The 26,806-nt window shown below is 39.4% G+C and overlaps 1 protein-coding gene across 1 annotated transcript in view; it reads right to left on the reverse strand.

The window, feature by feature from the left end:
• DENND5A (DENN/MADD domain containing 5A) overlaps positions 1-26,806 on the reverse strand; it is a 111,969-nt gene that overhangs the window by 32,779 nt on the left and 52,384 nt on the right. Inside the window, exons 5-8 of the mRNA XM_006872993.1 lie at positions 19,288-19,475; positions 6,442-6,759; positions 4,711-4,923; positions 3,963-4,197 (exon numbers count right to left, since the gene is read on the reverse strand). Coding sequence (XP_006873055.1) covers positions 3,963-4,197; positions 4,711-4,923; positions 6,442-6,759; positions 19,288-19,475 — 954 coding nt within the window. The remainder of the gene's footprint in view (positions 1-3,962; positions 4,198-4,710; positions 4,924-6,441; positions 6,760-19,287; positions 19,476-26,806) is intronic.

A 26,806-nucleotide genomic window follows, 5' to 3' on the forward strand; every position in this document is an offset into this window, starting at 1 on the left:
ACCTGCTGCTCCGTGGGAGAAAGATGAGGTGATCTGCTGCCATAAAGATTTACAGCCTCGGAAACCCTGTTTAGAGTCGCTATGGGTCGAAACCGACTCGACGGCACTTAACAACAACAACATGACACAACTAGGTATATGTACACCCTTGTTAATTGCAGCAGTACTCATAATAACAAAAAGACGTTGTTGTTGTTAAGTGCCGTTGAGTAAATTCCGACCCACAGCAGAGCAGCTGGTGAGCTTGAACCACCAACCGTGCAGTTTAAATGACTTTGCAGTCTGACATATTAGCTCACAGTGCCACACCAGGACTCTAACAAAACAACAGAGACAGTCTAATGGGCCACCAACAATGAGAAGAACGCGTAAACACACTTTGGTACACTTTGGTACGTAAACACAATGGAATACACTTCACAAAGTTGAAGAACCTGCAAAATATGTCACAACATGGATGAACCTGGAGGATATTACACTGACTGAAATTAGCCAATACAAATATTATATAAGACCACTGCTGTAAAAAGTTAAGAAAAGATTTTCTTGCTAAATGAAACATTCTATGATGGTTACCGGGGGAGTGAGGATTGTTGGGGGAAGGGAGAGGGAAATTATTCACAGGCAAGAGAGTAGACACATGTTAACATGGGTGACAGGGCAGGCAATATAAAGCAAGAGGGTGGTTGGCAGAGGAAATATGAAGGCAGTAAGAGACACAAGGAGGAATGCAAGAGTTAAAGGAAATAAAAGTAAATACTGTTAACTAATGGCACATGGAGAGGATTGCAATCATTGTAATGAAGCAAAGTGTATGATTTGTTGAATGTAAAACTGATGATCTGCTCTGTAAACCTTCACTCAATTCACAATAAAAACTTTACAGAAAATTTTTTCACCCAATACGATTGAGTGACTTGCAGTCCCACCAAAGAGATTAGTCAGTTTGTAGTCCTGCTGGAAGGGCTATGCCTTGAAATTGACAGCTTACTTATATAAGCAGGTAAGCTCAGAGTTTTTTAAAGAGAGGGGAGGAGGAAACCTCCTAAAAGAGCTGTAATATGGGTCAAGGACTGTAACACTGAAAATGGTTTCGTGCCAGGAAGGGGCCTACCAACAGAGCCCAAAGAGGGTGTGGTGACAGATCGCTGGCAGTGATAGCAGAAAACTACTGCTAGAAGAGTAATAAGGAGAACTGAGTGGTCTGCTACACTGACCAGGTAGCAGTGGGAGAGGCTAAAGGCAGAAAGGCCTGCAGAGTCAAGAGGGAGTATACATGGCTGAGCGTCCTGATTGTGTCCATAGCCAAGAGCAGCTAAGCAAGTTGCCTTGCTTGGAAGCTGTTCTGCACTGGAGATGGGAGGGGTGTGCTCTTCACTTCTGGGCAACTTTCCAAGACTTGCCAATGTACTTCCTGGTGCTGATCTTGAGTTGTTCCCATCACTTCCAAGTTGATCCTGCTCTTGAGTTGTAGCTTGTTCCTTCTCTAAAAACCCACCATGGAAGTGTGAGTGTGGTCTGTGAGTTCTGAGTGGCCGCCACTGCAATGAATTATCAAACCCAGCAGAGAAGTAGAGTGCCACAGGGGAAAAGCAATGTCAGAAATTGTGAAAAAGTTGGATAATGGAGGTATGCCTGACTTCCACTTCATAGGACCTGGTTTTGTGCTAATGCATATGTCTCAGGCATTTAAACAATTCCTGATGCTGTAATTATATCTCCCATTACTCCAGCGTGTTATGAACAGATAGTGTCATTCTTGAGTGTAATACAATATGGAAAAGGTTGGGAAATCCTAATGTAAACTAATGGTTTAAAACTGCCCAGGTCCAAAGCCTTAGGCTGAGTTCAGAAATCTGAAGCCCAGTGCATTCCAAAAGGTAAGCATGACAGTGTTAAAGTGCTCCACTTATATAGACAACATGTTGTGCTCAAGTCTGAGCCAAGATTGTCATCTCATTGAAAGGCCTGGAACAGTTGCTGAAAGGTAAAGTCAGAGCTTAAACAAGGTATGGTTCATGAAAGTAAGACTTTGTCCAATCTGTTATCAGTTGTATCCTTCTTGTTGCTAGTTGTCATTGAGTCAACTTGCTTAAACCTACATAAATGCCTGACAAATTCACTTATTTGGTAAATATTTGTTGAGCACTTGCCATTTGTTTGGCATACAGTTGTTAAGTATCTTCGAGTTGGTTCCAACTCATAGCGACCCTGTGTAGGGTGTCCGAGGAGCGACTGTTAAGCTTGAACCACCAACCTACTGGTTCAAACGACCTTATGGTCCCATAGCGCCACACCAAGACTCCTGGGTATACAGTTGTTGTTGTTAAGTACCGTAGAGTCGGTTCTGACTCATAGCGACCCTGCACAGGGTTTCCGAGGCTGTATATCTTTTTTTTCGTTTTGTTTTGTTTTTTTTTTTGCTGTAAATCTTTATGGGAGCAGAAAGCCTCATCTTTCTCCTATAGAACGGCTGCTAGTTTCGAACTTCCGACCTTGAGGTTAGCAGCCCGATTTGTAACCACTATGCTACCAGAGCTCCTTGGGTATACAGTTGTTGTTGTTAAGTGCCGTCGAGTCAGTTCCGACCCATAGCGACCCTGAACAGGGTTTCTGAGGCTGTAAATCTTTACAGGAGCAGAAAGCCTCATCTTTCTTCTGCGGAGCAGCTGGTAGTTTTGAACTGATGACCTTGCAGTTCGCAGCCCAATTTGTAACCACTATGCTACCAGAGCTCCTTTGGGTATACAGTAGGTAAATACAATATTTGGTAAATGAATAAACAAAATATACAAAAAGGGCTATAAGGACACTGAACATCTCACAAGGAAATGAATCAGCTGCTTGGTCTGACATTTCAAGCTGAGATTATAGTCTAGCTAAACTAACGTAAATGGACTTCTGTGATCAAAAAGGTCATGTTTAATCATGCACAGAGCAAACAACTTCAAACATCTTATATACTATAATCACACTATAAGAAAATGAGTGAATATAGTTCTTGTCTTTAAATTATTCCCGAATAATGACAGCTCAAAAGAACAGAGGTCAAAGAGTGAAGCCAAGAGCTTCACATTACATGTCACAGGAACAAAGACAAGGAATCAACAGACTGAGTCTAGGGGCTTCACAAATGAGAAGACATACCAGCTAAGTTTTTAGGGCAAACAGTGTTAACTGCTTATTCATAACTCATTCAACCCTTCTTTATTATTAATACAAGTTGCCATCAAGATGATTCTAATTCATGTTGACCCTGTGTGTGTCAAAGTAGAAGTGTGCTCCATATAGTCTTCAGTGGCTGATTTTTCTAAAGTAGATTGCCAGGTATTTCTTCTGAGGCACCTGAGTGGACTTTAGCCTCCAACCCTTCAGTTAGCAACTAAGCATGTTAAGCATCTGTACCATCTAGGTACTCCCCCAATTATTACTCAGGGTAGCATTACAGCAAGTCTAACACTTACTTTCACAGTCACTCTTGCATTTAAGGGTGGCCACATGCCATAGCTACTGTGAACACTTTGCTTTCCTGATACAAAGGGAAAAGATGGAGCTAGCATTTTTTTACCTTGAATGTGAACATAAAGCCTCTTGCAACAATGAGGCAACAAGCATGAAGATCAAAGCCAGCATGCTAGGGATAGTTGAGTCAAAAGATAGAATCTCATTTCCTGACTACACTGTGAACAGCTGAGCCAAACCAGTAACCACATTCTGCACTTCTTACTAATTTGAGAAAAATAAACCATATTTTTTAACCCACTGCTGATTAGTTTCACTATTACTTACAGCAGAACCCATTCCTAACTGATAGTCTTGAAAAATGAAAATTTTGTCAGTCATACAAGAGCATTTCAATCAATGGGAACAACTTATTAAAAGACAGAAACAAAGAAAGAAGCTGGCATGTTTAGGAACAGAGATATTTTAAAGAATTACAGTTAGCTAGAAGGAGACCTTACCTGCATCATCCACAGTAGTACACTTCTGGTACATGGATGTGCGAAGAGTAGGTGTCCGAACATTCAACAGCCTGATCTTGTCTACTCGGGAATCAAATACCCGGAGCACAGGGTCTTTGTCATCATCATCATGACACATGATTTTATTGTCAATGAAAGAAGCAAACATCTGGGTCTCCAGGAATCTTGAGAGGAAGGGAAGGTAGGGCTCAGGCTGATCTGACAGAAAAGATGCCTAGCGGGACCAAGAAGACAGATAGTTATCAACAGGCTAGAAAGAGGAAAGTTATGTCAGCCTTGACCAGCAAGGACAAAATATGCCCAAGGGTTAATTCTCCTCTGAAGTTTCCTAAATCTTTATAAAAAAACAACAAAATTCTTTCATCTTTTTTTTTTCTTTTTAAAAAATATTCATACAATTTCAGCTATCTGTAACTGGCACACTAGCTCAAACTTACCCAGGTAACTTAACCCAATTAACCCAACTAGCTAAGCATCCCAGAATCCTAATGCTGAATCTGCACATACATCTTTATCTTAAGAGAGAGCTCTTTGGAAAGAGGTAAGTCATCAGATAGTAATGAACAGCACACCTGTCTAAAACAACAACCCTTAGAATTTATCAACATAGAAGGACCATGAATTTGTTTCCAGCATGTAATATTATAAAAGAAAAACTCATTTTCAGTTACATCTTTAGGAATGTCTTGGCATGTTCTTAACACCTTCCCAGCAGGATTACACTCACTTTATCAAAGTTTTGCATTTGCTCCCTATTGGTAAACCAGGATTCCTTATCCTGGCTGGGTTGAATGACAAATACTTCATAATCTGCAAACATCTGAGTGAAACGATTTGCAAAGACTTCCCGGATCTGAATGTTTAGCTGGTAAATCCTAAATTCGTCCTCATCACACTGTACTTTGAGATCCTTATTGCTGGGGTCTTCTCTCACTTCCAGCTATAAAAATGAAACAACAGATGAAAATAAACAAGCTTCTCCTTTTATCCTAATGAAATGCAACCCATCTGATTCCCAACCTCCCTAGTGGTTATTTACTGAGAAGCTCTGGTAGTGCATGGTTAAGCATTCAGCTGCTAGCCAAATGGTTGGTGGTGTGAACCCACCAGCCACTCCACAGAAGAAAGATATGGCAGTCTGCTTCCATAAAGATGTAAAGCCTTGGAAACCCTATGGGAAGTTCTGCTCTGTCCTGTAGATGAGTTGGAATCAACTTGATGACAATGGGTTTGCTTTAGTTTGGGTAGTCATTTCCATTGCATGGAAAGAATGAACAAGAAAAATGAAGGCCCTGCACTTGAAGGGTATCCAGGAAGTCAATACAAGTGGAGATAAGATCAGAGGAAGATATAGCTCTGGAGAAGCTGTTAAAAAATCTCAGGTCTGGTGGGGAAAGTAGGGAGCCTAAGAAGTCAATGAGAAAATGACAGTGCAAAGCAACAAGATCAGACCTTTGCTTTCTCTTCATTTCTTTGATTTTCTTCCCGATATTATTTTCCTTACATTTCTCCTTACTAAAGATTTTCATTACTGGGTCTTTTTAAAACATTTTAATCTCCCTAAATAATTTTATGCTCCTTTTCAACTGGCTATGATTATTTTTAATCTGCTCTACTGATTAATCAAAGCAGAAAAGGCAATGTTTCATATTTTACTGAAAAAAAAAAAAAGTTCAACAAAATTATCTTATTGGGTTTCACTGTGGGGAATTGCAGCCAATAAGATGAAATAAAATGTGTATGAATTGTTAAATGGAAAACTGATCTGTTCTGTAAACTTTCACCCAATTTCACAATAAAAAGAAAGAAAATTTATTACACTGGTTCACTTAGTTTATATGTAATTTACAAAAGTAATTTAACAATGGGAAAGGAGTGGATGAAGACCTAGATAAACAAGTACTGAAAGCTCAACAACATCAGGAAATGGAAAGCTAAGTACATCTTTGGAAAGAGCCTAAGACTAGGAAGAGAACCAGGTTCTAGCTTCAGCTCAGCTACTTAGCTCAGGCATTTGACTGAGGCATAACACTTAAACTCTCAAAGCCTTAGTTTCCTGAGTACAAAACAGACATGATAACACCTGCAGTCTGCCTCAGATTGCTGTGAAGCTCCTAAGCCAATAGATCCGAAAGAGGTCTGAATACAGGGATTTCTACCAACATCCTTCCTTGATGTCCATGTGAAGAGCTTCTCATATTCAGATACAAGTAGCATTAACAGGGTACTGTCTACCAGAGCTGAATCCAAGGTTTCCCATAAACTCACTTTTGGAATGCTCACAAATTCGAGGGGGCATCAAAAAGTTCACAAAAAACAGAATGAAAGATAATGGTTTTTTCCAAAAACTTTTCGAAGCCCCTTTGTACTTGCTTGTCCTGAACAGGGTACTTTCTCATATCATACCTTACCTACCCAGGCAGCACCCCAGCACAGACCAATCTTGTCCCAGACTTACCTTTTCGAGGCTCACTCCAGTCCTTTTGACCAAGGCTTGCAACCTGGCAATAGTTTCATTCTCCTTAAGGAGTTCATAGGAATGCAAAGGGGAGCCAGCTATGTTCCCATTTCTCTTGTCGGAGACAAGTTCAGAGGCCCGGAGCCTCTTCAACTTGGAGGCACTCTCACTGCAATGAAGGTTCCCTTCAGGGGGTATGCCAAATGCCATGAGAATCTCAGAGACTTCCTGGACAAACTCCAACTTGTTGGGAAACTGCGGCAAGTCCTCTGGCAGCTCAATGAAATGGTTGTCAATGTCCACAAAGCAGAGGTTAGCCTGGAAGTCAAAACAACATGAGGAGTATGAACTCCAGAGCATTAAGGCAGCAGCTTTAGAACAGATAATGAACAGCAGAGGGAAGAAAAAACACCTGAAAATAGAAGACATGAAGATCACATAAATAACACTTATGAAAAGTCTCACATATAGTAAATGCTCACTAATGTTTGACAATTTCATTAACTTTTATAGTAGTAGAAAGAACACTAAAAGCTAAGTCTAAGTTTCAGACCTCACTCAGTCACTATCACCCTGTATGACATGCCATTATCCCTTTCTGAGCCTCAGTCCTGATTTCTAAGACTTGGAGGTTGGTCTTGGTAATTTCTGTTGTTCCCTTCTGGCTTAAAAATTGCTTCTGAAAGGATGTAGAGAGATAGCACTCTCATTCGCACTACTGGATTAACAAAGAATAATTTGGCAATATGTATTATCCATACTTCACTGACAAAACTGACACAGAAGCATTAGTAACACATTCAAAGTCAGACTGGGGCTTCAAAGAGTTTACCAAAATATGGAGTCAAAAGTCCCCTGGTACAGACAGTAAGTGAACTCAGTCTAACCTCACAGCCTCACCGTCATATTTCAAAACTATTAACCACTCACTCTTCTTTACCTTAGGGGTCTTCTTACACATTTCTTATTCAATTGAACTTAAATACTTCACACTTCCAGTTCCTGTTGGAATTATTTTATAGCTAAAAGTCAAACTGTTTTATTTTTGCATCTTTATCTTATAACCCAATCATTCATCTGTCAGTTTGCTAGACTGTGGTGGTTTGTGTGTTGCTATGATTCTGGATGCTATGCCACTGGCATTTAAATACCAGGAGGGTCACCCATGGTAGACAGGTTTCAGATGAGCTTTCAGACTATGACAGACTAGAAGAAAGAAAGACTGACTACTTCTGAATGTTTAGTCACTGAAAACTTTATGAATAGCAATAGAACATTGTCAAATTGCACCAGAACACTGAATACTGAAACATGATGAAGAGCACCAGAATACTGTCAGATATAGTGCCAGAAAATGATCCCCTCAAAATACAACTGGGGAAAGGCTGCCTTCTCTAAGTAGAGTTGATTTGTTGTTTGTTACTAAGTGCCGTCGAGTTGGTTCTGACCCATAGTGATGCTGTATATGGTTTCCAAGGAGCAGCTGGTGAGCTTGAACCACCGGCCTTGTGGTTCAAACCAACCTTGCAGTCTAGCACATTAGCCCACAGTGCCACACTGGGATGATGCAAATGGAGTAAAACTTTCGGGACCTTCGTTTACTGATGGGGCACAACCCAAAATGAGAAGAAACAGCTAAAAACACCCATTAGTTATCAGAACATGTAATGTATGAATTATGAATTTAAGAAAACTGGTAGTTGTCAAAAATGATATGGAACATATAAACATTGATATCCTACGCATTAGTGAGCTGAAATGGACTGGTATTGGTCAGTCTCATAGGAAAACCACATCATTTACTATGCTGGGAATGACAAATTGAAGAGGAATGATGTCACATTCATTATCAACAGAACATTTAAAGATCTATCTTGAAGTACGACGCTGTAGAAGTTCTACGCTGTAAAGGAGACCAGTTAATACAACTATTATTCAAATTTACGCACCAAGCACTAAAGCCATTGATAATGAAATGAAGAATTCTACCACTTCTTCAGTCTGAAATTGATCAAACATGCAATCAAGATGTACTGATGATTACTGGTGATTGGAATGCAAAGGCTGGACACAAAGAGGAAGGACTGGTCATTGGAAAATATGGCCTCGTGACTGCCAAGACCAATGACTTCTTAATTGCAAATACCTTTTTAAAATAACATAAAAGATTACTATACACATGAATCTCACCAGTTGAAATACACAGAAACCAAACTGACTACCATCTGTGTAAAGAGAGAGTGGAAAAGCTACATATCGTTAGTCAAAGCAAGGCAAGTGGCAGACTGGAACAGATCAATGCTCTTATGAAAATTCAGGCTGAAGCTGAAATAAAACAAGTCCACAAGAGGTAAAATATGACCTTAAATATATCTCATTTGAATTTAAAGATCACCTCAAGAACAGATTTGATGCATTAGATACTAATGACTGAAAGCCAGAAGAACTGTGGGATGATATCAAGAAAATCATACAGGAAAAAACCAAAAGGTCATTAAAAAGACAAGAAAGAAAAAAAAGATAAAATGGATGTCAGAAAAGACTATGAAACTTGCTCTCCTCCAGTGTAGAGATGCTAAAGCAAATGGAAGGAATGGGAAATAAAAGAGCTGAATAGAAAAGTTCAAAGGGCAGCTTGAGAAAATAAAGACAAATATTGTACTGAATGTACAAAGGTCTGGAGTAAGAAAACCAAAAGGGAAGAACATGACCAGGATTTGCAAGCTGAGGGAACTGAAGAAAAAATTCAAGCCTCTACTTGCAATACTGTATGGCACTCTAGGATCAGCACTGGACTGCTAAATATAAGGTCCGCAGTTCAAATCTCGCAGAATAGCTGGTAGTTTCAAACTGCTAACCTTGAGGTTAGCAGCCCGATTCGTAACCACTACACTACCAGAGCTCCTTGAATGTAAGAAATACCAGAATATATTTACCTATGCTTTAATGACTACCCAAAGACTTTTGATTGTGTGGATCATGACAAGCTATGGACAACATTGTGGAGAATGAGTAGTCTAGAACGCTTAATTGTGCTCATGAGGAACCTGTACATAGACCAAGAGGCAGTTATTTGAACAGATCAAGGGGATAATGAATGGGTAAAATTAGGAAAGGTAAGGCCAGGTTTGTATACTTTCACCATACTTATTCAATCAGTCTGCTGAGCAAATACTTGGAGAAGGTGGATTAAATGAAGAAAAACGTGGCATCAGGGTTGAAGGAAGACTCATTAACAACCTGCGATATGCAGATGATACAACCTTGCTTGCTGAAAGCCAAGAGGACTGAAATACTTACTGATGAAGATCAAAGACCACAGCCTCCAGAATAAGTTGCACCTCAATGTAAAGAAAACAAAACTCCTCACAACTGGACCAATAAATTACATCATGGTAAATGGAGAAAAGATTGAAGTTGTCAAAGACTTCATTTTGCTCAGTTCAATCATCAACATTTATGGACACAAGCAGTCAAGAATCAGATGATATACTGCATTAGGTAGATATGCTGAATAAGACCTCTTTAAAGTGTTCAAGAGCAAAGATGTCAGTTTGAGGATTAAGGTGCACCTGACCCATGCCATGATATTTTCAATAACCTCATATGCATGTGAAAGCTGTACAGTGAATAAGAAAGACTGCAGAAGAATTGATGCATCTGAGCTGTGGTGCTGAAGGACGATATTAAAAGTACCACTGACTGCCAAAAGAAATCTGTGTTGTTAGAAGTACAGCCAAAATGCTCCTCAGAAGCCAGGGTACTGAGACTTTGTCTCTCCATCTTTTGACATATCATCAGGAGAGACCATTCTCTGGAGAAGGACATCATGCTTAGTAAAGTGGAAGGTCATCAAAAAAGAGGAAGACGATCCCCCCCGCCCCCAATAAGATGTATTGGCACAGTGGTAGCAGCAATGGGCTCAAGGACAGCAATTATCATGAGATTGTCACAGACAAGACAGTATTTCATTCTGTTGTGCATATAGCTGCTATGGTGATTTGGTCGAAGACTCCTAACAACAGAAGCATCTTATAACCATGAACGTTTTCTAGTAAAAGCATCTGTCATCTCCTTCACTGCAGTGCATTCATTAAATGCTTAAGGGTGTGTCTGTTTCACTACTGCCAGTGCTATAAAGGTAAATACTGCCACGCTGTTGTTGTAGTGATGTGCCGTGGAGCCGGTTCCGACTCATAGCGACCCTGCACAGGGTTTCCGAGGCTGTTAATCTTTACAGGAGCAGAATGCCTCATCTTTCTCCCGAGGAGCAGCTGGTAGTTTCGAGCTGCTGACCTTGCGGTTCGCAGCCCGATTCGTAACCACCATACTACCAGAGCTCCATAAAAAATGTAAAAGGTAAACAATCTAGGAAGTAACAATTATAACACATAACATATAAAATAAATCACTGAGACAAAGATAATTCATTCAACTTAAAAACGAACCTAGGATGTGAAAAACAGACACAGAAAAGCTAATAATTTAATTAACTACAAATATATACAAAGATGCTCAATTTCATTAGTAAGGCAAGAAATGAGAGCCCTTTTCCCCCCCTCACTATTGAGCTGTCAAAGATAAAAGATTTATAATTGTCCAACATCAAAAAGTTACTAGGAAATAAACATCTCACACACTGTTATTGGGGATGAAGGCAATCTAAAGACAATTTTTTTTTCCAGCCCAAACCAAAAATTAGAATATCCCAATGTTCTATCTATGTGTTCATCCCTAATCCCACTCCACAGTCTAAACACTCCCACCACCCTCAAGTAATCACTATCCTACATTCTATTTGTGGTGCAGTGGGTTGCTATTATATAGCCCTTTTAGCTTGTAGTTCCTACAAAATGACTGGGTAGGACAACATATATGACATGCTTATGGTCCATCAAGGGAATGGACAGTTCTGTTAACGCAAATATAGAACATGGAACTTTTGTGAGAATGCTGTTGTTAAGTGCCATTTACTTTTACATGGTGACCCTATATAGAGTTTCCAAGGAGTGCCCTGGTGAATTTGAACCAGTGACCTTGTGGTTCAAAGAGACCTTGCAGTCCAATGTTTATCCTATAATACCAGGGCTCCAAATAAGTAAATATTCATGGGAGCAGAAAGCCTCATCTTTCTCACACTGAGTGACTGACCTTGCAGTTAGTAGCCCAATGTATAACCCACTATGCTACCAACCATGCAAAAAAACAAAGGCACGGAACCCTTGTATTGGTCAGTTTTGCCATCCTGCTAGGCTTAAAGGAAGACAATCCCAGAGATGAGACCTCACCACTATCAAGAAGAACACAGAGTAGACCACAACCTCTGGACCCAGGGTCCCTGAGCTGAGAACCTCCTAAACCCAGGACAGAGAAAGCTATAACATTGAGGATGGCACAGGGCACTAGCAGACTGGTCCTGCAGGTTAGGTTCACCAACCCTGGGATGAATGCCTTCACAAAAAACACTTCCTGGTTGAATAGAGTACCTCCAGGCATTTATCAGTAGAGCTTTGCAGCACTTGCCACAGCAGGGCAGAGATTGAGGGCCAAGAGTGGTATCTGCCTGTGGGCATAGCCAAGAAGCTGTCCAATCAAAGAATTGTATCCTGAGTCATTCTTGTTACTTCCAACTTATTCCTGATTCTGAACTGTAGCCTGTTACTTTCCTATCAACAGCATAATCGTAAGCATGGTCTGTGAGTTCTGTGTAGTCACCACAATGAATTACCAAACCCAGCACAGAGGGAGAGTTTGGTGGGAGGAACAGCTGGTATCAGAATTGGTAAAAAGGTCAGAGAGAAGGGATATGTCTGACCTTCACCTCACAAGAATCAATTCTAATGAGCTAATGTTGCTGATCTTGATAATGCTCCTCCCCTCTCCTGAAGTTAGACAAGGAGAGCTGATGTGCCTCCATTTTTTATACTATGATAATCCTTACCCAAGATGGCCAAACTACGTCTTTCATACTTCGGACATATTGACAGGAGGGACCAGTCGCTGGAGAAGGATATCATGTTTGGCAAGGCGAAGGTCAGAAAAAAAGAGGAAAACCCCCAATGAGATGGATTGGCCAGTGGCAGCATCAATGGACTTAAGCGTGGCAACAGTAGAGTAGTGAGGTTGGCCCAGGATCGGACAGTGTTTTGTTCTGCTGTGTATAAGGTCGCTATGAGTCAGTACTGACTCGATGGCACCTAACAACAACAACAATCCTTATCCTAAAAAACAATTCATCTATATTTATGCCTTTAAATTTTTTCTTTCTTCTGAACTTTATAAAAGGATTTTTTTCATTCCTTAAACAGTCTTTTAAAACTGTATTCAACATAAGGTTACTAACTTTCAGCTATTTTGTACTTGTAGCTGTACTTCTTTCATTTTGACCCTTGTATAATATTCCATTGTGTGACTATATCACAATTTATTTACAAATTTTCTGTTCAAGAGCATTCCAGTTTTATTGCTTTTATACTATTACATTTGATACATGTCTAGATTTTATCTTGGGTATATACTAGGAGTATTTATGTGTTGTGTTCTAAGGCATGCAAATGCTCAACTTAATGAGCTAATAATGCCTAAGTGTATCCCAAGTGGTTATAATAATTTACTTTTACCAGCAATCCAAATGATCTAAATCCTTCCCAAGACTTGATAACACCAGGTTTCTTACATTTTGCCACTAAACTGGGTATAAAATAGTATTTTATTGCATATTTGATTTATACTTCCCTCATTGCTAGTAGTGTAGTGGTTACAAATTGGGCTGCAAACCTCAGGGTCAACAGTTCGAAACCATCAGCAGTTCCGCAGGAGAAAAGATGAGGCTTCCTGCTCCCGTTAAGACTTATAGCCTCGGAAACCCTGTACAGGGTTGCTATGAGTCAGAACCGACTCCACGGCACATAACAACAACAACAACAACGTTGCTAGTAGGAGTGCTGGTGTGGCACTGTGGGTTAATGCATCAGACTGCAAAACCATTTGAACTGCAAGGTCGGCAGTTCAGGCTCACCAGTGGCTCCTCAGAAGCCCTATACAGGGTCGCTATGGGTCAGAATCAACGCAAAGGCACGTAACAACAATAACAGTGCTAGTAAAGTTAAGAAATATTAGGGTTTTTTTGTACAATACCTTTCATAACTTTAAGCTCATTTTTCTGCTAAAATCTTTTTACTGATTTGTTGTTCTTTATATACTCTTGATGCTAGTATTTTGTATATGTGCTGTAAATACTTTCTCCTACTTCTTATCTTCTTGCTGTCTGTAAGATGACTTTTTCTTAATTTAAAATATCAAAATATAAATCTTTTACTTTATAAATAGAGCTTTCTGCATTTTCTTTACAAAATTTTTCCCTACCTATAGGTCAGAAAGGTATTTGTTAATATATCCTTCTAAAAGTCTTAAACTTTTGCTTTTGACATTTAATCTCTTAATCATTTGAAGTTGCTTTTGTTATGGCATGAGGAATGGATCCTTCTTTATTTTTCTTTCCCTATGGATTAGCAACTTTTTTAGCTCCATTATTCAAAAGTGTCTCTTTGGCATAGTGCTTCTATTGGCTTTTATTCCAATGACCCATCTGTTCATTCCTGTGCCAATACATCTTGTATTCTAAGAGACTTAAGTAATATAAATCCTCCTTAATGTAACTATTCCACAAATTCTCAGTCTACTAAAACTGCATGTCTTAGCATGCTTGTGTTTTCATTCATCCAACAAACATTCGCTGAGTGCATAAATGTCCCTGTCTACCAATCTGTAACTTAAAAAACAAAACAAAAACAAACTTTTCCATCTTAAAGATTCTAAGACTAGAATGATCGCTTTTAACCTCACTGTCCAGAATTTCTCCAAGATAACTGAGCCCTGTCTACTTAAAGGACCAAGTTGTCAAGGACTTTATTCTTCTTGGATCAACTATCAACACTCGTGGAAGCAGCAGTCAAGAGATCAGACGACGTATTGCATTGGGCAAATCTGCTGCACAGGAACTTTTTAAAGTGTTGAAAAGTAGAGAGATGTCAGCTTGAGGACTAAGGTGCGCCTGACCCAAGCCATGGTATTTTCAATAACCTCATATGGATGTGAAAGCTGGACAGTGAATAAGGAAGATCGTAGAAGAATTGATGCCTTTGAGTTGTGGTGTTGGAGAGAATACTGAAAGTACCATGGACTGCCAAAAGAACCAATAGATCTGTTTTGGAAGAAGTGCAGCCAGAGTGCTCCTTGGAGGCCAGGATGGCTAAGCTTCGTCTCTCCTACTTTGGACATATTGTCAGGAGGGAACAGTCACTGGAGAAGGATGTCATGCTGGGTAAGATGGAGGGTCAGAGAAAAAGAGGAAGACCCCCAACGAGATGGATCAGCCAGGTGACATCATTGATGGCATCAAGTGTGGCAGCGGTGGTGGGGTTGGCCCAGGATCGGACATTGTTTCGTTCTGCTGTGCATGGGATCGCTATGAATCGGTTCCGACTCGATGGCACCTGACAACAACAACGTAAGAAGAGGCTACTTTTTGCTCATTCCTTTAGAATTTTGTACAGTCAAGCCCAGTCATTAAAAAAGATAGTAAAGATGGAATTAAATAATTTAGTCATGAAGATCACCTGCTTCAAGATCACCCTGACTATATAAAACAAACATGGCACTGTGACCACTAGAGACACACAACGCAATCATTCACCTCTCAGTTCTCTCTTTAGAGGGAAAAAAGCAGTTCTCCAGTAGGAAAATCGAAGCAGCTAAAAATAACTATATGCACTCAACAATGCTTGGTTGGCTTTTTTCCCTGCTGCTGTGAGCCAAATATAGAATGTCTATAAAGAATTTTATACACTCCAAATGCTATGTCCACATACTATATAGATCTTTCTGGTCAGAGAAAAGAAAGCAGTTCAAGCACACTTCAGAGATAGGATACATTCATGTATCAGCTTCTTAAAAGACAGCACTAGCGATTCTTTGTCAGAAGATAGGCTGAAAGAGGGAGATGGAAGAGGCAAAGGGGAAAAGAGGGACATTCAATTACTAGGCTCAAGCAATATTCTCACACTACTTCCCAGCACACAGAAGGCTCTGGCCAACAGAAGCAACTTACAAACCTACTACAAACTCCTCATGCAGTCTTTCCTCAGCTGAGAAGCAGCCGACTCTTGCATAACAACTTGGGGGACACGAAGAAGCCTGGAAGAAGTCCTGAGTTCTATGTGATCAGCTCTCCTCATTAACCTCCCACTTTGTTGGGAAATTTTAGCTACTAGAGGGTAGTTACCACATGGATCCCACAAGGAAAAGATGCTCAACACCCAGGCCACTTGGTGCTTGGAGTGGGGGATGTGGGAAGGCAGACAAAAGAAGCTATTATAAGAACTGTCCTGAGACCTGAGAAAAATAGTGCAAAAGGCTCAAGATAGAAAGAAATGACATACACACCCCCTTTTTTAATATCCTCTGCTCGCTCCCCCTGACATACGTGGTGAAGGAACTGCCTCCTTCCTGGACTCAAATAATGAAACCCAACAGAGAAGCACAGGACAAAGCGTGCCTCACAAAGGCGGCCCGGCGCTCTGATCTCACAGAGCCAGCTGAGCTCATGTGTTGGTGACAAAAGGAACAAAGCACTTTTCACAGACTTGGGATGCCCAAATATAGGCAGCAACTGATGAATTCTAATTTGAGGGCTAGAAAATGTACTCTCCTTTCCTTCAACTAAAGTTCCACTTGCTCGTGAACACTGCATATGAGTCTTCCTCCAATGCTGAGAATACCACAAAGATGATTGCTTGTGCTTTATTGATTATGTAAAGATTTTTGACTATGTGGATCATAACAAACTATAAATAATATTGCAAAGAATGGGTATTCCAGAACACTTAACTGTGCTCATGAAGAACCTATACAAAGATCAACAGACAGTCATTTGAACAGAGTAAGCGTAAACTGAATGGTTTAAAATCAGGAAAAGTGTGTGCCAGGGTTGCATTCTCTCACCATACTTATTCAATCTGTATACTGATCAAATAATCTGAGAAACTAGATTATATGAACATGGCATCAGGATTGGAGGAAGACTCATTTAACAACCTGCAATATGCAAATGATACAATCTTCCTTGCTAACAGTAAAGAGGACTTACTGATGAAGAAAGAAGACCACAGCCTTCAATATGGGTTGCACTTCAATGAAAAGAAAACAAAAATCCTCACCACTGGACCAGTAAATAACACCATGATAAATGGAGAGAAAACTGAAGTTGTCAAAGATTTCGTTTTGCTTAGATCCACTATCAATACACATGAAAGCAGCAGTCAAGAAATCAGATGACATATTGCACCAGGCAAATCTGCTGCACAAGGCCTCTTTAAAGTGTTCAAGAGCAAAGATGTCAGTATAAGGACTGGACTACGGTGCACCTAACTCAAACCACGGTATTTTCAATACCCTCACATGCATGTTGGACAATGAATAAGGAAGACTGTAAAAGAATTGTTGCATTTGAATTATGGTTTGAGAATATTGAAAATACCATGGACTGCCAGAACAAATCTATGTTGGAATAAATACAGCCAAAATGCTCCTTAGAATTCAGAATTGTGAGACTTTATCTCTCATACTTTGGACATGTTACCAGAAGAGATCAGTCCCTGGAGAAGGACATCAAGCTTGATACAGTAGAGGCTCAGTGAAACAGGGAAAGATCCCCAGTGAGATGGATTGGCACAATGGCAGCAGCATTGGGCTCAAGTCTAACAATGATTGTGAGCATGGTGCGGGACTGTGAAGTGTTTTGTTCTGTTGTGCATAGGGTCACTATGAGTCAAAACCAACTAGATGGCACCTAACGATCGCTCACCATAATATCCTCCAGGTTCATCTATGTTGTGAGGTGTTTTGTAGACTCATCATCATTCTTCAGCATTGCAAAGTATTCCAATATGTATACTTATCAAAATTTGTTTAACCAATATCCTGTTGTTGGACATTTAGGCTGGTTTCATCTTTTTGCTATTATGAATAGTGTGCAATGAACATGAGTGTGCGTATATCTATTCATGTCATGGCTCTCAGTTCTTGAAGATACATGCCAAGTAGAAAGGTTGCTGGGTCATATAGTATTTCAATTTCCAACTTTTTGAGAAAGTGCCATACCGTTTTCCATAGTGGTTGCACCATCTTACAGTCTCACCAGCAGTGTAAGAGCCCCAGTCTCTTCACACCCACATCAGCATTTGGTGTTTTCTGGGTTTTTTTAAACTTTGATATTAATGCTGGTATGAAATGATATCTTGTTATTAATTTGATTTGCATTTCTCTAATGGCTGATGATTGTATTATTTCATATGTTTGTTGGATGCCTGAGTATCTTCTTTGGTGAAGTATCTGTTCACGTCCTCTGCACATTTTTAATTGGATTATTTGTCTTCTTATTGAGTCACTAATGTGCTGTATAAATTTTAGAGCACAGTCCTTTGTCTGATATGTTGGTGCCAAACATTTTTTTCCCAGTGGGTTCTCTTTTTTCTCTTTTGGTGAAATTCTTTGATGCACTTAAGTGTCTAATTTTGAGGAGGTCCCAGTCATCTATTTTGTCTTCTGCTGTTTGTGTGTATTCAATTATGATTGATAATATATTTATGCCATGTGGCAGAATCCATAAGTGTGTCCCTATTTTTCCATTGATGATTTTTATAGTCTTAGGCTTTACATTTAGGTCTTCAATCTACGTTGAGTTAATTTTTGTATATGGTGTGATATATTGGTATTTTCATTTTTCTGAAAATGAACTTCAAGTTTTAAAGCACCATTTATTAAAGAGACTATCTTTGCACCATTTAATGTATTTTGGCCCTTTGTTGAAAATCAACAAAGTGATGGATTTACTTTTGGGTTTTCAATTGTTTTCCATTGATTTGGAAGAAGTTTCAAGACCACTGAAAACTGTATTAGTGAGAAAAAGGCTAGGGAAATTGCACCAAGGAATTTTTTTCTGTCACAATGCACCTACTTATTCATTGAGGGTAGCATGGACTGTTCTCTGAAAACGTAGTTGGGAACCTTACCCTCATCCACCCTAAGGTCCTGACCTTGCCCAAAGAGATTTCTTTTTGTTCCCAAACCTCAAAAACATTTAAAATTGATACATTTTGAGTCCCTCAGGAATGCCCAAACTGTTGTTTTGATGTGATATAAATCAGGTGGCAGAATTCTTCACAGAAGGGTTAGAAAGATGGAAACACTGCCTTCAGAGGTGTACAGACCACCTAGACAGAGGATATGTCATTATACAATAGCTTCACATTTTGATATTTTTGCTTAATAAAGATTTCTATCAATTTGGATCAATACTCTCTAACTTATGCTAATATAACATATAAAGGCAGAGAGATTATATCAGTAATTCTAGGAAAATTAAAAAGTAAAAAAATCTTTTTTCAGAATGACCCATAAAGATTGTTGTTGTTGTTACATGTCGTCGAGTCAGTTCTGACTCATAGTGACTCTGTATCGGGTTTCTGAGGAGCAGCTGGTGGATTTGAATTGACCTTGTAGTTCACAGTCCAGTGCTGATCCTACAGCACCACACGCTTAGGAAACTGTTGAACTGACTCAACGGTACACAAAAACATGTCAAGTTATAAAAGATAACAAGTATAAGAAGTGTACCCAGAGTGATATAAACTAAGTTAAATATTTACTGCTTATGCTTTTTACTTGAAATGTTGTTTACTTTCCCAAAATAAACTTGGTGCCACCACCCTGAGCTTATTCCATAGCTTCTCTCCCCAATGGATCAGGGCCCAGAGGCACCAGCATTCAAGCACCAGTTTCTCTCACCTCTTGAGGAAGCTCCAGCTTTGAGCGGTCATCCAGGCCATTAGAATGCAAGCCCATCAAGTATGGAACAGGAGCATCTAAGAAATGTAGGAGAGAAGCTGGGAGAATAGGGACATAGACATGCTGCCACTGGAAAGGAAACATGAGAGCTGTAATCGTCTCTGCCACAGTCATCAGTCTCTGGTAATCTGGGTAAAAAACACACACACAAATCAGACGGTCAAAAGTAAGACACTTACTTCACAAATACTAAGTTAACACTTTTAATATAATTTATATTTAGAAAGAATAAGGATAAACTTCAACAAGGGCATGCTCGGAGTATAGTTCCCTGGTGGATATTGTACAGACAATACAGAGAGAACTCAGCACAAGTTGTTGAAGTATATCCTAACACAGCACAGGGCCCTGCTAGTAATAAAATTTCATATAGAAATAAAATAAAAGTCATAAACAGCACCTTGCTATAGACACTAAACCAAAGTATTAAGTAGATTGTCTTAAGTACAAAGAGGATGGGAAAAGTGAAGTGAAATTCAATCTCTATACCATATAAAAGCCAAAAAATGGGCTCATTCACCACTCGGATATCTCATAAATACATTCTGAAGCACAGAAAACCACCAAGCATGTAAAAGCTGGATTTCCACATAATCCAAGTCTTCCTGATATACTTGGCAGCCATTTCTGAATAGGAATAGCACAAAAGTGTTCTTTGAATACTTCAGTAAAAAGCTTCCTTAGAACCTGAAAGACCCAAAGGATTGACTTTAGTGACTCAAAACTCTTATTCTGGGAGGAAATGTTTGTTCTCAAAGTATTTCTTCAGAATACAATTTTATAGACTTTTCTTTAAAAATGACAAATACACTGGCAAAGCTAAATAAGTGAACTGCTTCAAAATGAAATTTAATAAACTACTATTCACAAATGGTTTAATGGTTTCCGGCATTTAAGGATAAAGCAGAAACATAAATCTTAAAACCAGATGAGCAATAAATAGCCTCTGGAATGGCTGATTTCAAATGAGTTTTCACAGGGGTTAACATAATTTTATTCACTAAAATCTCAACAAACCACAGCTGGCTAGTAAAGGAATTCTAAGTACAAAACATTTTCTAAAAAATAGCTAAACATGAGTAGCTCATTAATAAACTTTTGAAACTATTATCTTGCTCCTAGCTAAGAAAAGAGCATGACCTAAAAAGAATTATTTTTTACTGTTATTGTTGTTGTTGTCAGGTGCCATCGAGTCGGAACCGACTCATAGCAACCCCATGCACAGCAGAATGAAACAATGTCCGATCTTGGGCCAACCTCACTACTGCCGCCACACTTGAGTCCATCAATGATGCCACCTGGCCAATCCATCTCGTTGGAGGTCTTCCTCTTTTTCTCTGACCCTCCACCTTACCCAGTATGACATCCTTCTCCAGCGACTGTTCCCTCCTGACAATATGTCCAAAATATGAGAGACGAAGCTTAGCCATCTTGGCCTTCAAGGAGCACTCTGGCTGCACTTCTTCCAAAACAGATCTATTGGTTCTTTTGGCAGCCCATGGCACTTTTAGTATTCTCCTCCAACACCACAACTCAAAGGCATCAATTCTTCTACGATCTTCCTTATTCACTGTCCAGCTTTCGCATCCATATGAGGTTATTGAAAATACCATGGCTTGGGTCAGGTGCACCTTAGTCCTCAAGCTGACATCTCTGCTCTTCAATACTTCAAAAAGTTCCTGTGCAGCAGATTTGCCCTATGCAATACGTTGTCTGATCTCTTGACTGCTGCTTCCGTGAGTGTTGGTAGTTGATCCAAGAAGAATGAAGTCCTTGACAACTTCAATCTTTTCTCCTTTGATAAGAATGTTGTTTACTGGTCCAGTGGTGAGGATTTTTGTTTTCTTTACATTGAGATGCAATCCATACCGAAGGCTGTGCTCTTTGATCTTCATAAGTAAATGTTTCAAGTCCTCTTCACTTTCAGCAAGGAAGGTTGTATCATCTGCATATCGCAGGTTGTTAATGAGTCTTCCTCCAATCCTGATGCCATGTTTTTCTTCATAGAACCCAGCTTCTCATATTATTTGCTCAGCATACAGGTTGAATAAGTATGGTGAAAGAACACAACCTTGTCGCACACCTTTCCCAATTTTAAAACATTCAGTGTTCCCATGCTCTGTTTGAACAACTGCTTCTTGGTCTAGGTACAGATTTCTCAAAAGTACAATTTTTTACTAGTAATGCAAATAAATAGAAATTAATAACTTGAAATTCATTGTTTTAAACATTCTGAGTACACTAGAGGAAAGTCCTCACGGGCTTCTTTGGGGAAACAAAGTGACATGACAAATCAATGTGTAAAACTGAGCTCAGTGATTCAATCACTAATAAAAAATAACAGTACAACTGACTTAGAAGACGTAAAAAGGAGCAGGAACATTTTTCGTATTCACCAAAGATCAGGGCAAGCACTGGTAAGAGTTCATGGAAAGGGTCTATCTCATGTTTTATTATGCCCACAAAAACCATCAGCACTGCCACATTCAAAACTATTTATAGTTCAGATCCCCTCCCCTACACATTAAAGCAAGGGCAAAAATAATCCCCAAATCACAAAAAACATGTCTTCAAAGAGCAAATTAGAAAATCTTCATATCATTTTTTAAAAATTTAGTCCTACATAAAAGTATAAAAGTAAGCAACAACCGAGTAATAAAATTCAGACCACTGCAAGTTGTACCTTCTGCCTTTTCTGTGATGGCTCAATTCCATCCACCTGGATACCTTCTACCTTCTTTCTGTTGAAATCTTACTGCTTTGCTATTACTCTATCAATTATTTATTACTAACAATTCTAATAATCTTCCAGATCAAACTTCACTTCTTTTATGTTTCCACTCTTTTTCTCTAGATAGGAATGTCAGTAAATAATTAAATTAAGAGTAATAATCTTGAGACTGTCAGGTAGCATAAGAATTTATTTTATGATTCAAACTAAGATGAATCTAAAGAACGTAAAAGTGTGGGAGAAAAGCTGGGGGAAGGGTGAAAAGCTTCCAATGATAATTTAAAGCTTAAGGACTTAGCCCTACTATGCCCCAAAACTGGCTAAATAATCCCTCCTTTTTAGTATACACACATATATAATCCATTTAGGGTTATAAAAGCAGGAAGTACCAGAGGTCTTCTCAACCATCAGAATACCAAAAAGTTTCTTCCCTTTTCCAAGGTCAACAATGTAGGTGCTCCTGCTGTGTGGGGCTGGCATTCCGGACAAGTCTGCTCCGGCACAACATAACAGTGGCCCAAGAAACCAAGAAGTCACGGAGGCTTTCTAGGTATGAGAATATGCCCACAGTCTCAGGAAACATCTACTCTATAATAATCATACAGCAGGTCATATTAGAGCGAAAGAAATTAGAACTAATGTTCTAACTTCTATCTTACTTTTCAAGGTGAATCTAATCTAGTATCTGCAACTCAAGACTATTTATTTCTGTAACTGGTTGATACCTTTGCCTCAAATTGAAACAGCTCAAGAATTCCTTGTGATGAACTTGAAATTGTGGGACCCTTAGAATCAAAACTATTTTGGGGGTGAAAGATAAGCACACTTTCAAAGCTAACTGCTTTCCTTCCATGTTGTTTGGTTGCACAAATATTGCAAATTTGAACTTTTATGGGGTTTTTAAAAAAATTCTTGTGAGTTGTGGGGTTTTCTTTAAAAACTCACTATTGAAAAAAAAAATAATAATCAACAGCCCACCTGCAAGGATAGCCCAATAAACAATCCCTTGGGGATGCAACAATCTGTGGTACCCATTTGGATGTAAGTTCCAAATGATGTAAGCAACAAACCCCATTTCTATACCTAAGTATCTTCTTGGAAACCCTATACAGGGTTGCTATGGGTTGGTACCAACCCGACAGCACTTAACAACAACAATACACCTAAATGCAAACAATAAAATCAGAATCCCCTTTGCCAGTCATTGCCTGTCTCTGTGCTCACTGTTCCAAGAAGGTAAAACCAATAAATAGGAAGGTCATCTGCACCCAAAGAGTTTCAGCCAATCAAAATCAACTATAGACACTTTGGCTCCAGCCAACTGTCTGTTCTTTCACAGCACCCATAAATATTGTAATGAACGATTACTTTTTTTTTCTTTAACTGTGAACTGAGTGAAGGTTTACAGACAAGATCATCAATTTTACATTCAACAAATCACACAGTTGGTTTCATCTCAATGATTGCAATTCCCTCCATGCAACAACAGTACCATGTCCTCCCTGTGGTTACCCATTTACAAATATCCTCTTTCAAACTCATATATTTGTAGGATATATAAAGGAGCTCTGGTAGCGTAGTGGTTACAAATCGGGCTGCAAACCTTAAGGTCAGCAGTTCGAAACTGCCAGCTATTCCACGGGAGAAAGATGAGGCGTCCTGCTCCCATAAAGATTTACAGCCTCAGAAACCCTGTACAGGGTCGCTATGAGTTGGAACCTACTCCACTGCACATAACAACAACAACAATAAATATATATCCCAATCTTCTTCCCATACCCATTCAGCCTGTGTCTCTGTCCATGTATCGGCACACAGAATATTGTTGTTACAAAGTTGCTTACTTCCCTGTGTCTTCATCATTCTGCCAATCTCCCTCTTCTTGTATATTGCCCTCCCATTACCCAGTCTAACATGTGTCTGCCTTCTAACCACAAGGTCAGTGATTCAAACTCACCAGGCACTCCTCGGAAACCCTATACAGGGTCACTAGGAGTTGGAACTCACTTGATGGCACTTAACAACAACAACCCTCTAATTAGTAGAATTACTCTACCTTCCCACCCATCCTTGGTACCCATCAAAGAATGTCTCTTTTAGTATGAAAACCTTTTCTTGAGTTTTTACAATTGTGGTCTCTTACAATATTTGTGGTCTCTTACAATATTTGTCCGTTTGTGGTTGACTTATTTCACGTAGTATCCTCCAGGTTCATCCATGTTATGAGGTGTTTTGCATATTCACCATAATTCTTCAACACTTCATAGCATTCCATTGTGTATGTAGCAGAGTTTGTTGATCCATTCTTCCACAGATGGGCATTTATGCTGTCTTCATCTTTTTGCTATTGTGAATAGTGCTGCACTGAATATCGGTGTGCATATATCTACCTGTGTCCTGGCTCATATATCTTGTGGATATGTACCCAGTAGAGAGATTGCTGGGTCATGCAGTACTTCTATTTCCAACTTACTGAGGAAGCGCCACACTGTGTTCCACAATAGTTGAACCATTTTACAGTCCCATCAGCTAGCAATGTAGGAGGGTCTCTCCACACCCTCACCAGTATTTATTATTTTCTGAGGAGTTTTTGTTTGTTTGTTTTTTTAAACTTTAATGAGCAATACTCTTAACAAAAGGAAACAAGGCATACTGGTAATACCAGTATGCCAAGCACTGTCTCCTTTTGTTTTTTGAACAAGGGAGGAATCAGCCCTTTTTTTCTTTTTAATGACTTGTCTCTGAGCAGAAAGAAAGATAATCTTAATATACTGTATTAGATTTGGAATCACTCTACAGATAAGCTTACTCCTAAACATAAGAGGTATAGTGAGGGGAACTAGTACCCAGGGACAATCTCTAAATTGTGTCCTCTTCTCCCAATTTCAAAATGAATAGAACAGATATCAGAGATACTCATCAGAAATGCCTTCCCACCTTTTGTCCAGCTGCCTCAGTCAGGCGCCTTTTATACAAGTGGTATCTTGGAAAGTCCTTCCACACCTCATTACCGAGGAACAAATGCCCTCCTTTGTCACCCCCAACCCCTCTGCCTAAATAACACAGGACTTGTACATATTATAAATTATCTCACAAACTCACACTTCTGTGGAAACTGTATAACAAAGATATTTCTCATAGTATGCTTTGTACCTAAGGAAACAAACTAATCTGTAAGTCTTGGTATCTCTAAAACAACATGAAATCTTGAGTTTAATGAAAAAATTCAAGGTATTAAACAATAATTGTTGTGAGGTGTCATCCAGTCAATTTTGACTCATAGTGACCCCATGTGATGGAGTAAAACTGCCCCACGGGGTTTTCATTTTATTATGAATTGAGTGGACTGTTTACAGACAAGATCATCAGTTTTACATTAACAAATCATACATTTTGTTTCATCTCAATGATCTCAAGCCCCAACAAGTTATCCCGCTTCCTCCCTGTGGTTCTTACTTTCATTCCATCCTCCTTCCCATCCCTACTCGATTTTGTCCTTAAAAAAATGTTGCCCTTTTGACCATTCCATGGAGAGCTTGCCTAACTAGTGTTGTTGTCCCCACTATATGCCTATCTGCTGCTTGGCTGAAAATTGGGTCATGAGGGTGAGTTTGGTTCATCTGAAGGGGGGTCAAGGTCCATAGTCTGTTTCCTCCAGTCTCTTTCTGGCCAGTTAAATGCATTCTTTTTTCAAAGTTTGAGATTTGCTCCACATTTTTTTCCCACTGTATCCGGGACCTTCTAATGTCACCCCTTTCAGAGCAATTGGTAGTGGTAGCTGGGCACCATCTAGTGCTTCAGGTCTCAAGAGTTGTGGTGACTGATGTTGACATACAGTGGTCAACTGGATGAGTTGATTCCGTGCATCTTCAATTTTCATCACTCTTTTTTCTTCTTCACATGGAGAGACCAATAGTTAGCTGACTCTTCGATGACTGCTCATGAGATTTTAAGGTCTAATGGCTGACAGAAGTTGGCACCAAGGAATGACCAGAAACACTCATATGAAGTTATAAAAAGTCATTCAGGACACTGTGACTTATAATACTTGTTTCTCATACCCAAACAGTCAGGACAGAATATGTGATCTATTTCTATGTAAACCGGAGCTTGTAAATTCTTTTGTGGTTTGTAAAATCTCTTGAACCATAGTATGTCCTCTCTGAAGGATCTAGATGTAACTGGTTCCCTGTACCTGCACAAAGCCAGCAGAGGTAAATGCTAGTGAACTCAACACATGGTGTTCCTAAGCCAGACCGGGGACTCGAATCAGGACTTTGGTGTAAGGCACATGCACAAGGAGCAATGTCAAGTATCCCAGTTGCCTTTGCAGCAGACTTCATCTTGGTCAGCAGATGACCATATCAGCGCATGTCCAGAAACAAGATAAAGTGTCTGAGACAAATGACCTAGACATAGACCTGGACTCCATTCTGGAAGGAGGTCAGGCATTGGAAATGCCTGAGATGATATTCAGAATAATGATAATAAAATGTTTCAAAACACTTTACAATGGAGTTGAGAAACATAAGGAAGAAGCCAGGAAAGTGCAACAGGAACAATCAAATAAGATAAATACAGCATTGGAAACAATTCAAAACCTACAGAAAGAGGTCCAAACAATCAATAACAAAATAACAGAAATAGAGAACACTCTGAAAGGGCAGAGGAGTAGAATAGATGAGATGGAAGGCAGAACCAGTGAGCTGGAAGACAAATCTCTGAATA

The sequence above is a fragment of the Chrysochloris asiatica genome, unplaced genomic scaffold, assembly GCF_000296735.1.
Source record: "Chrysochloris asiatica unplaced genomic scaffold, ChrAsi1.0 scaffold00219, whole genome shotgun sequence".
In the NCBI taxonomy this organism is placed as follows: Eukaryota; Metazoa; Chordata; class Mammalia; order Afrosoricida; family Chrysochloridae; genus Chrysochloris; species Chrysochloris asiatica.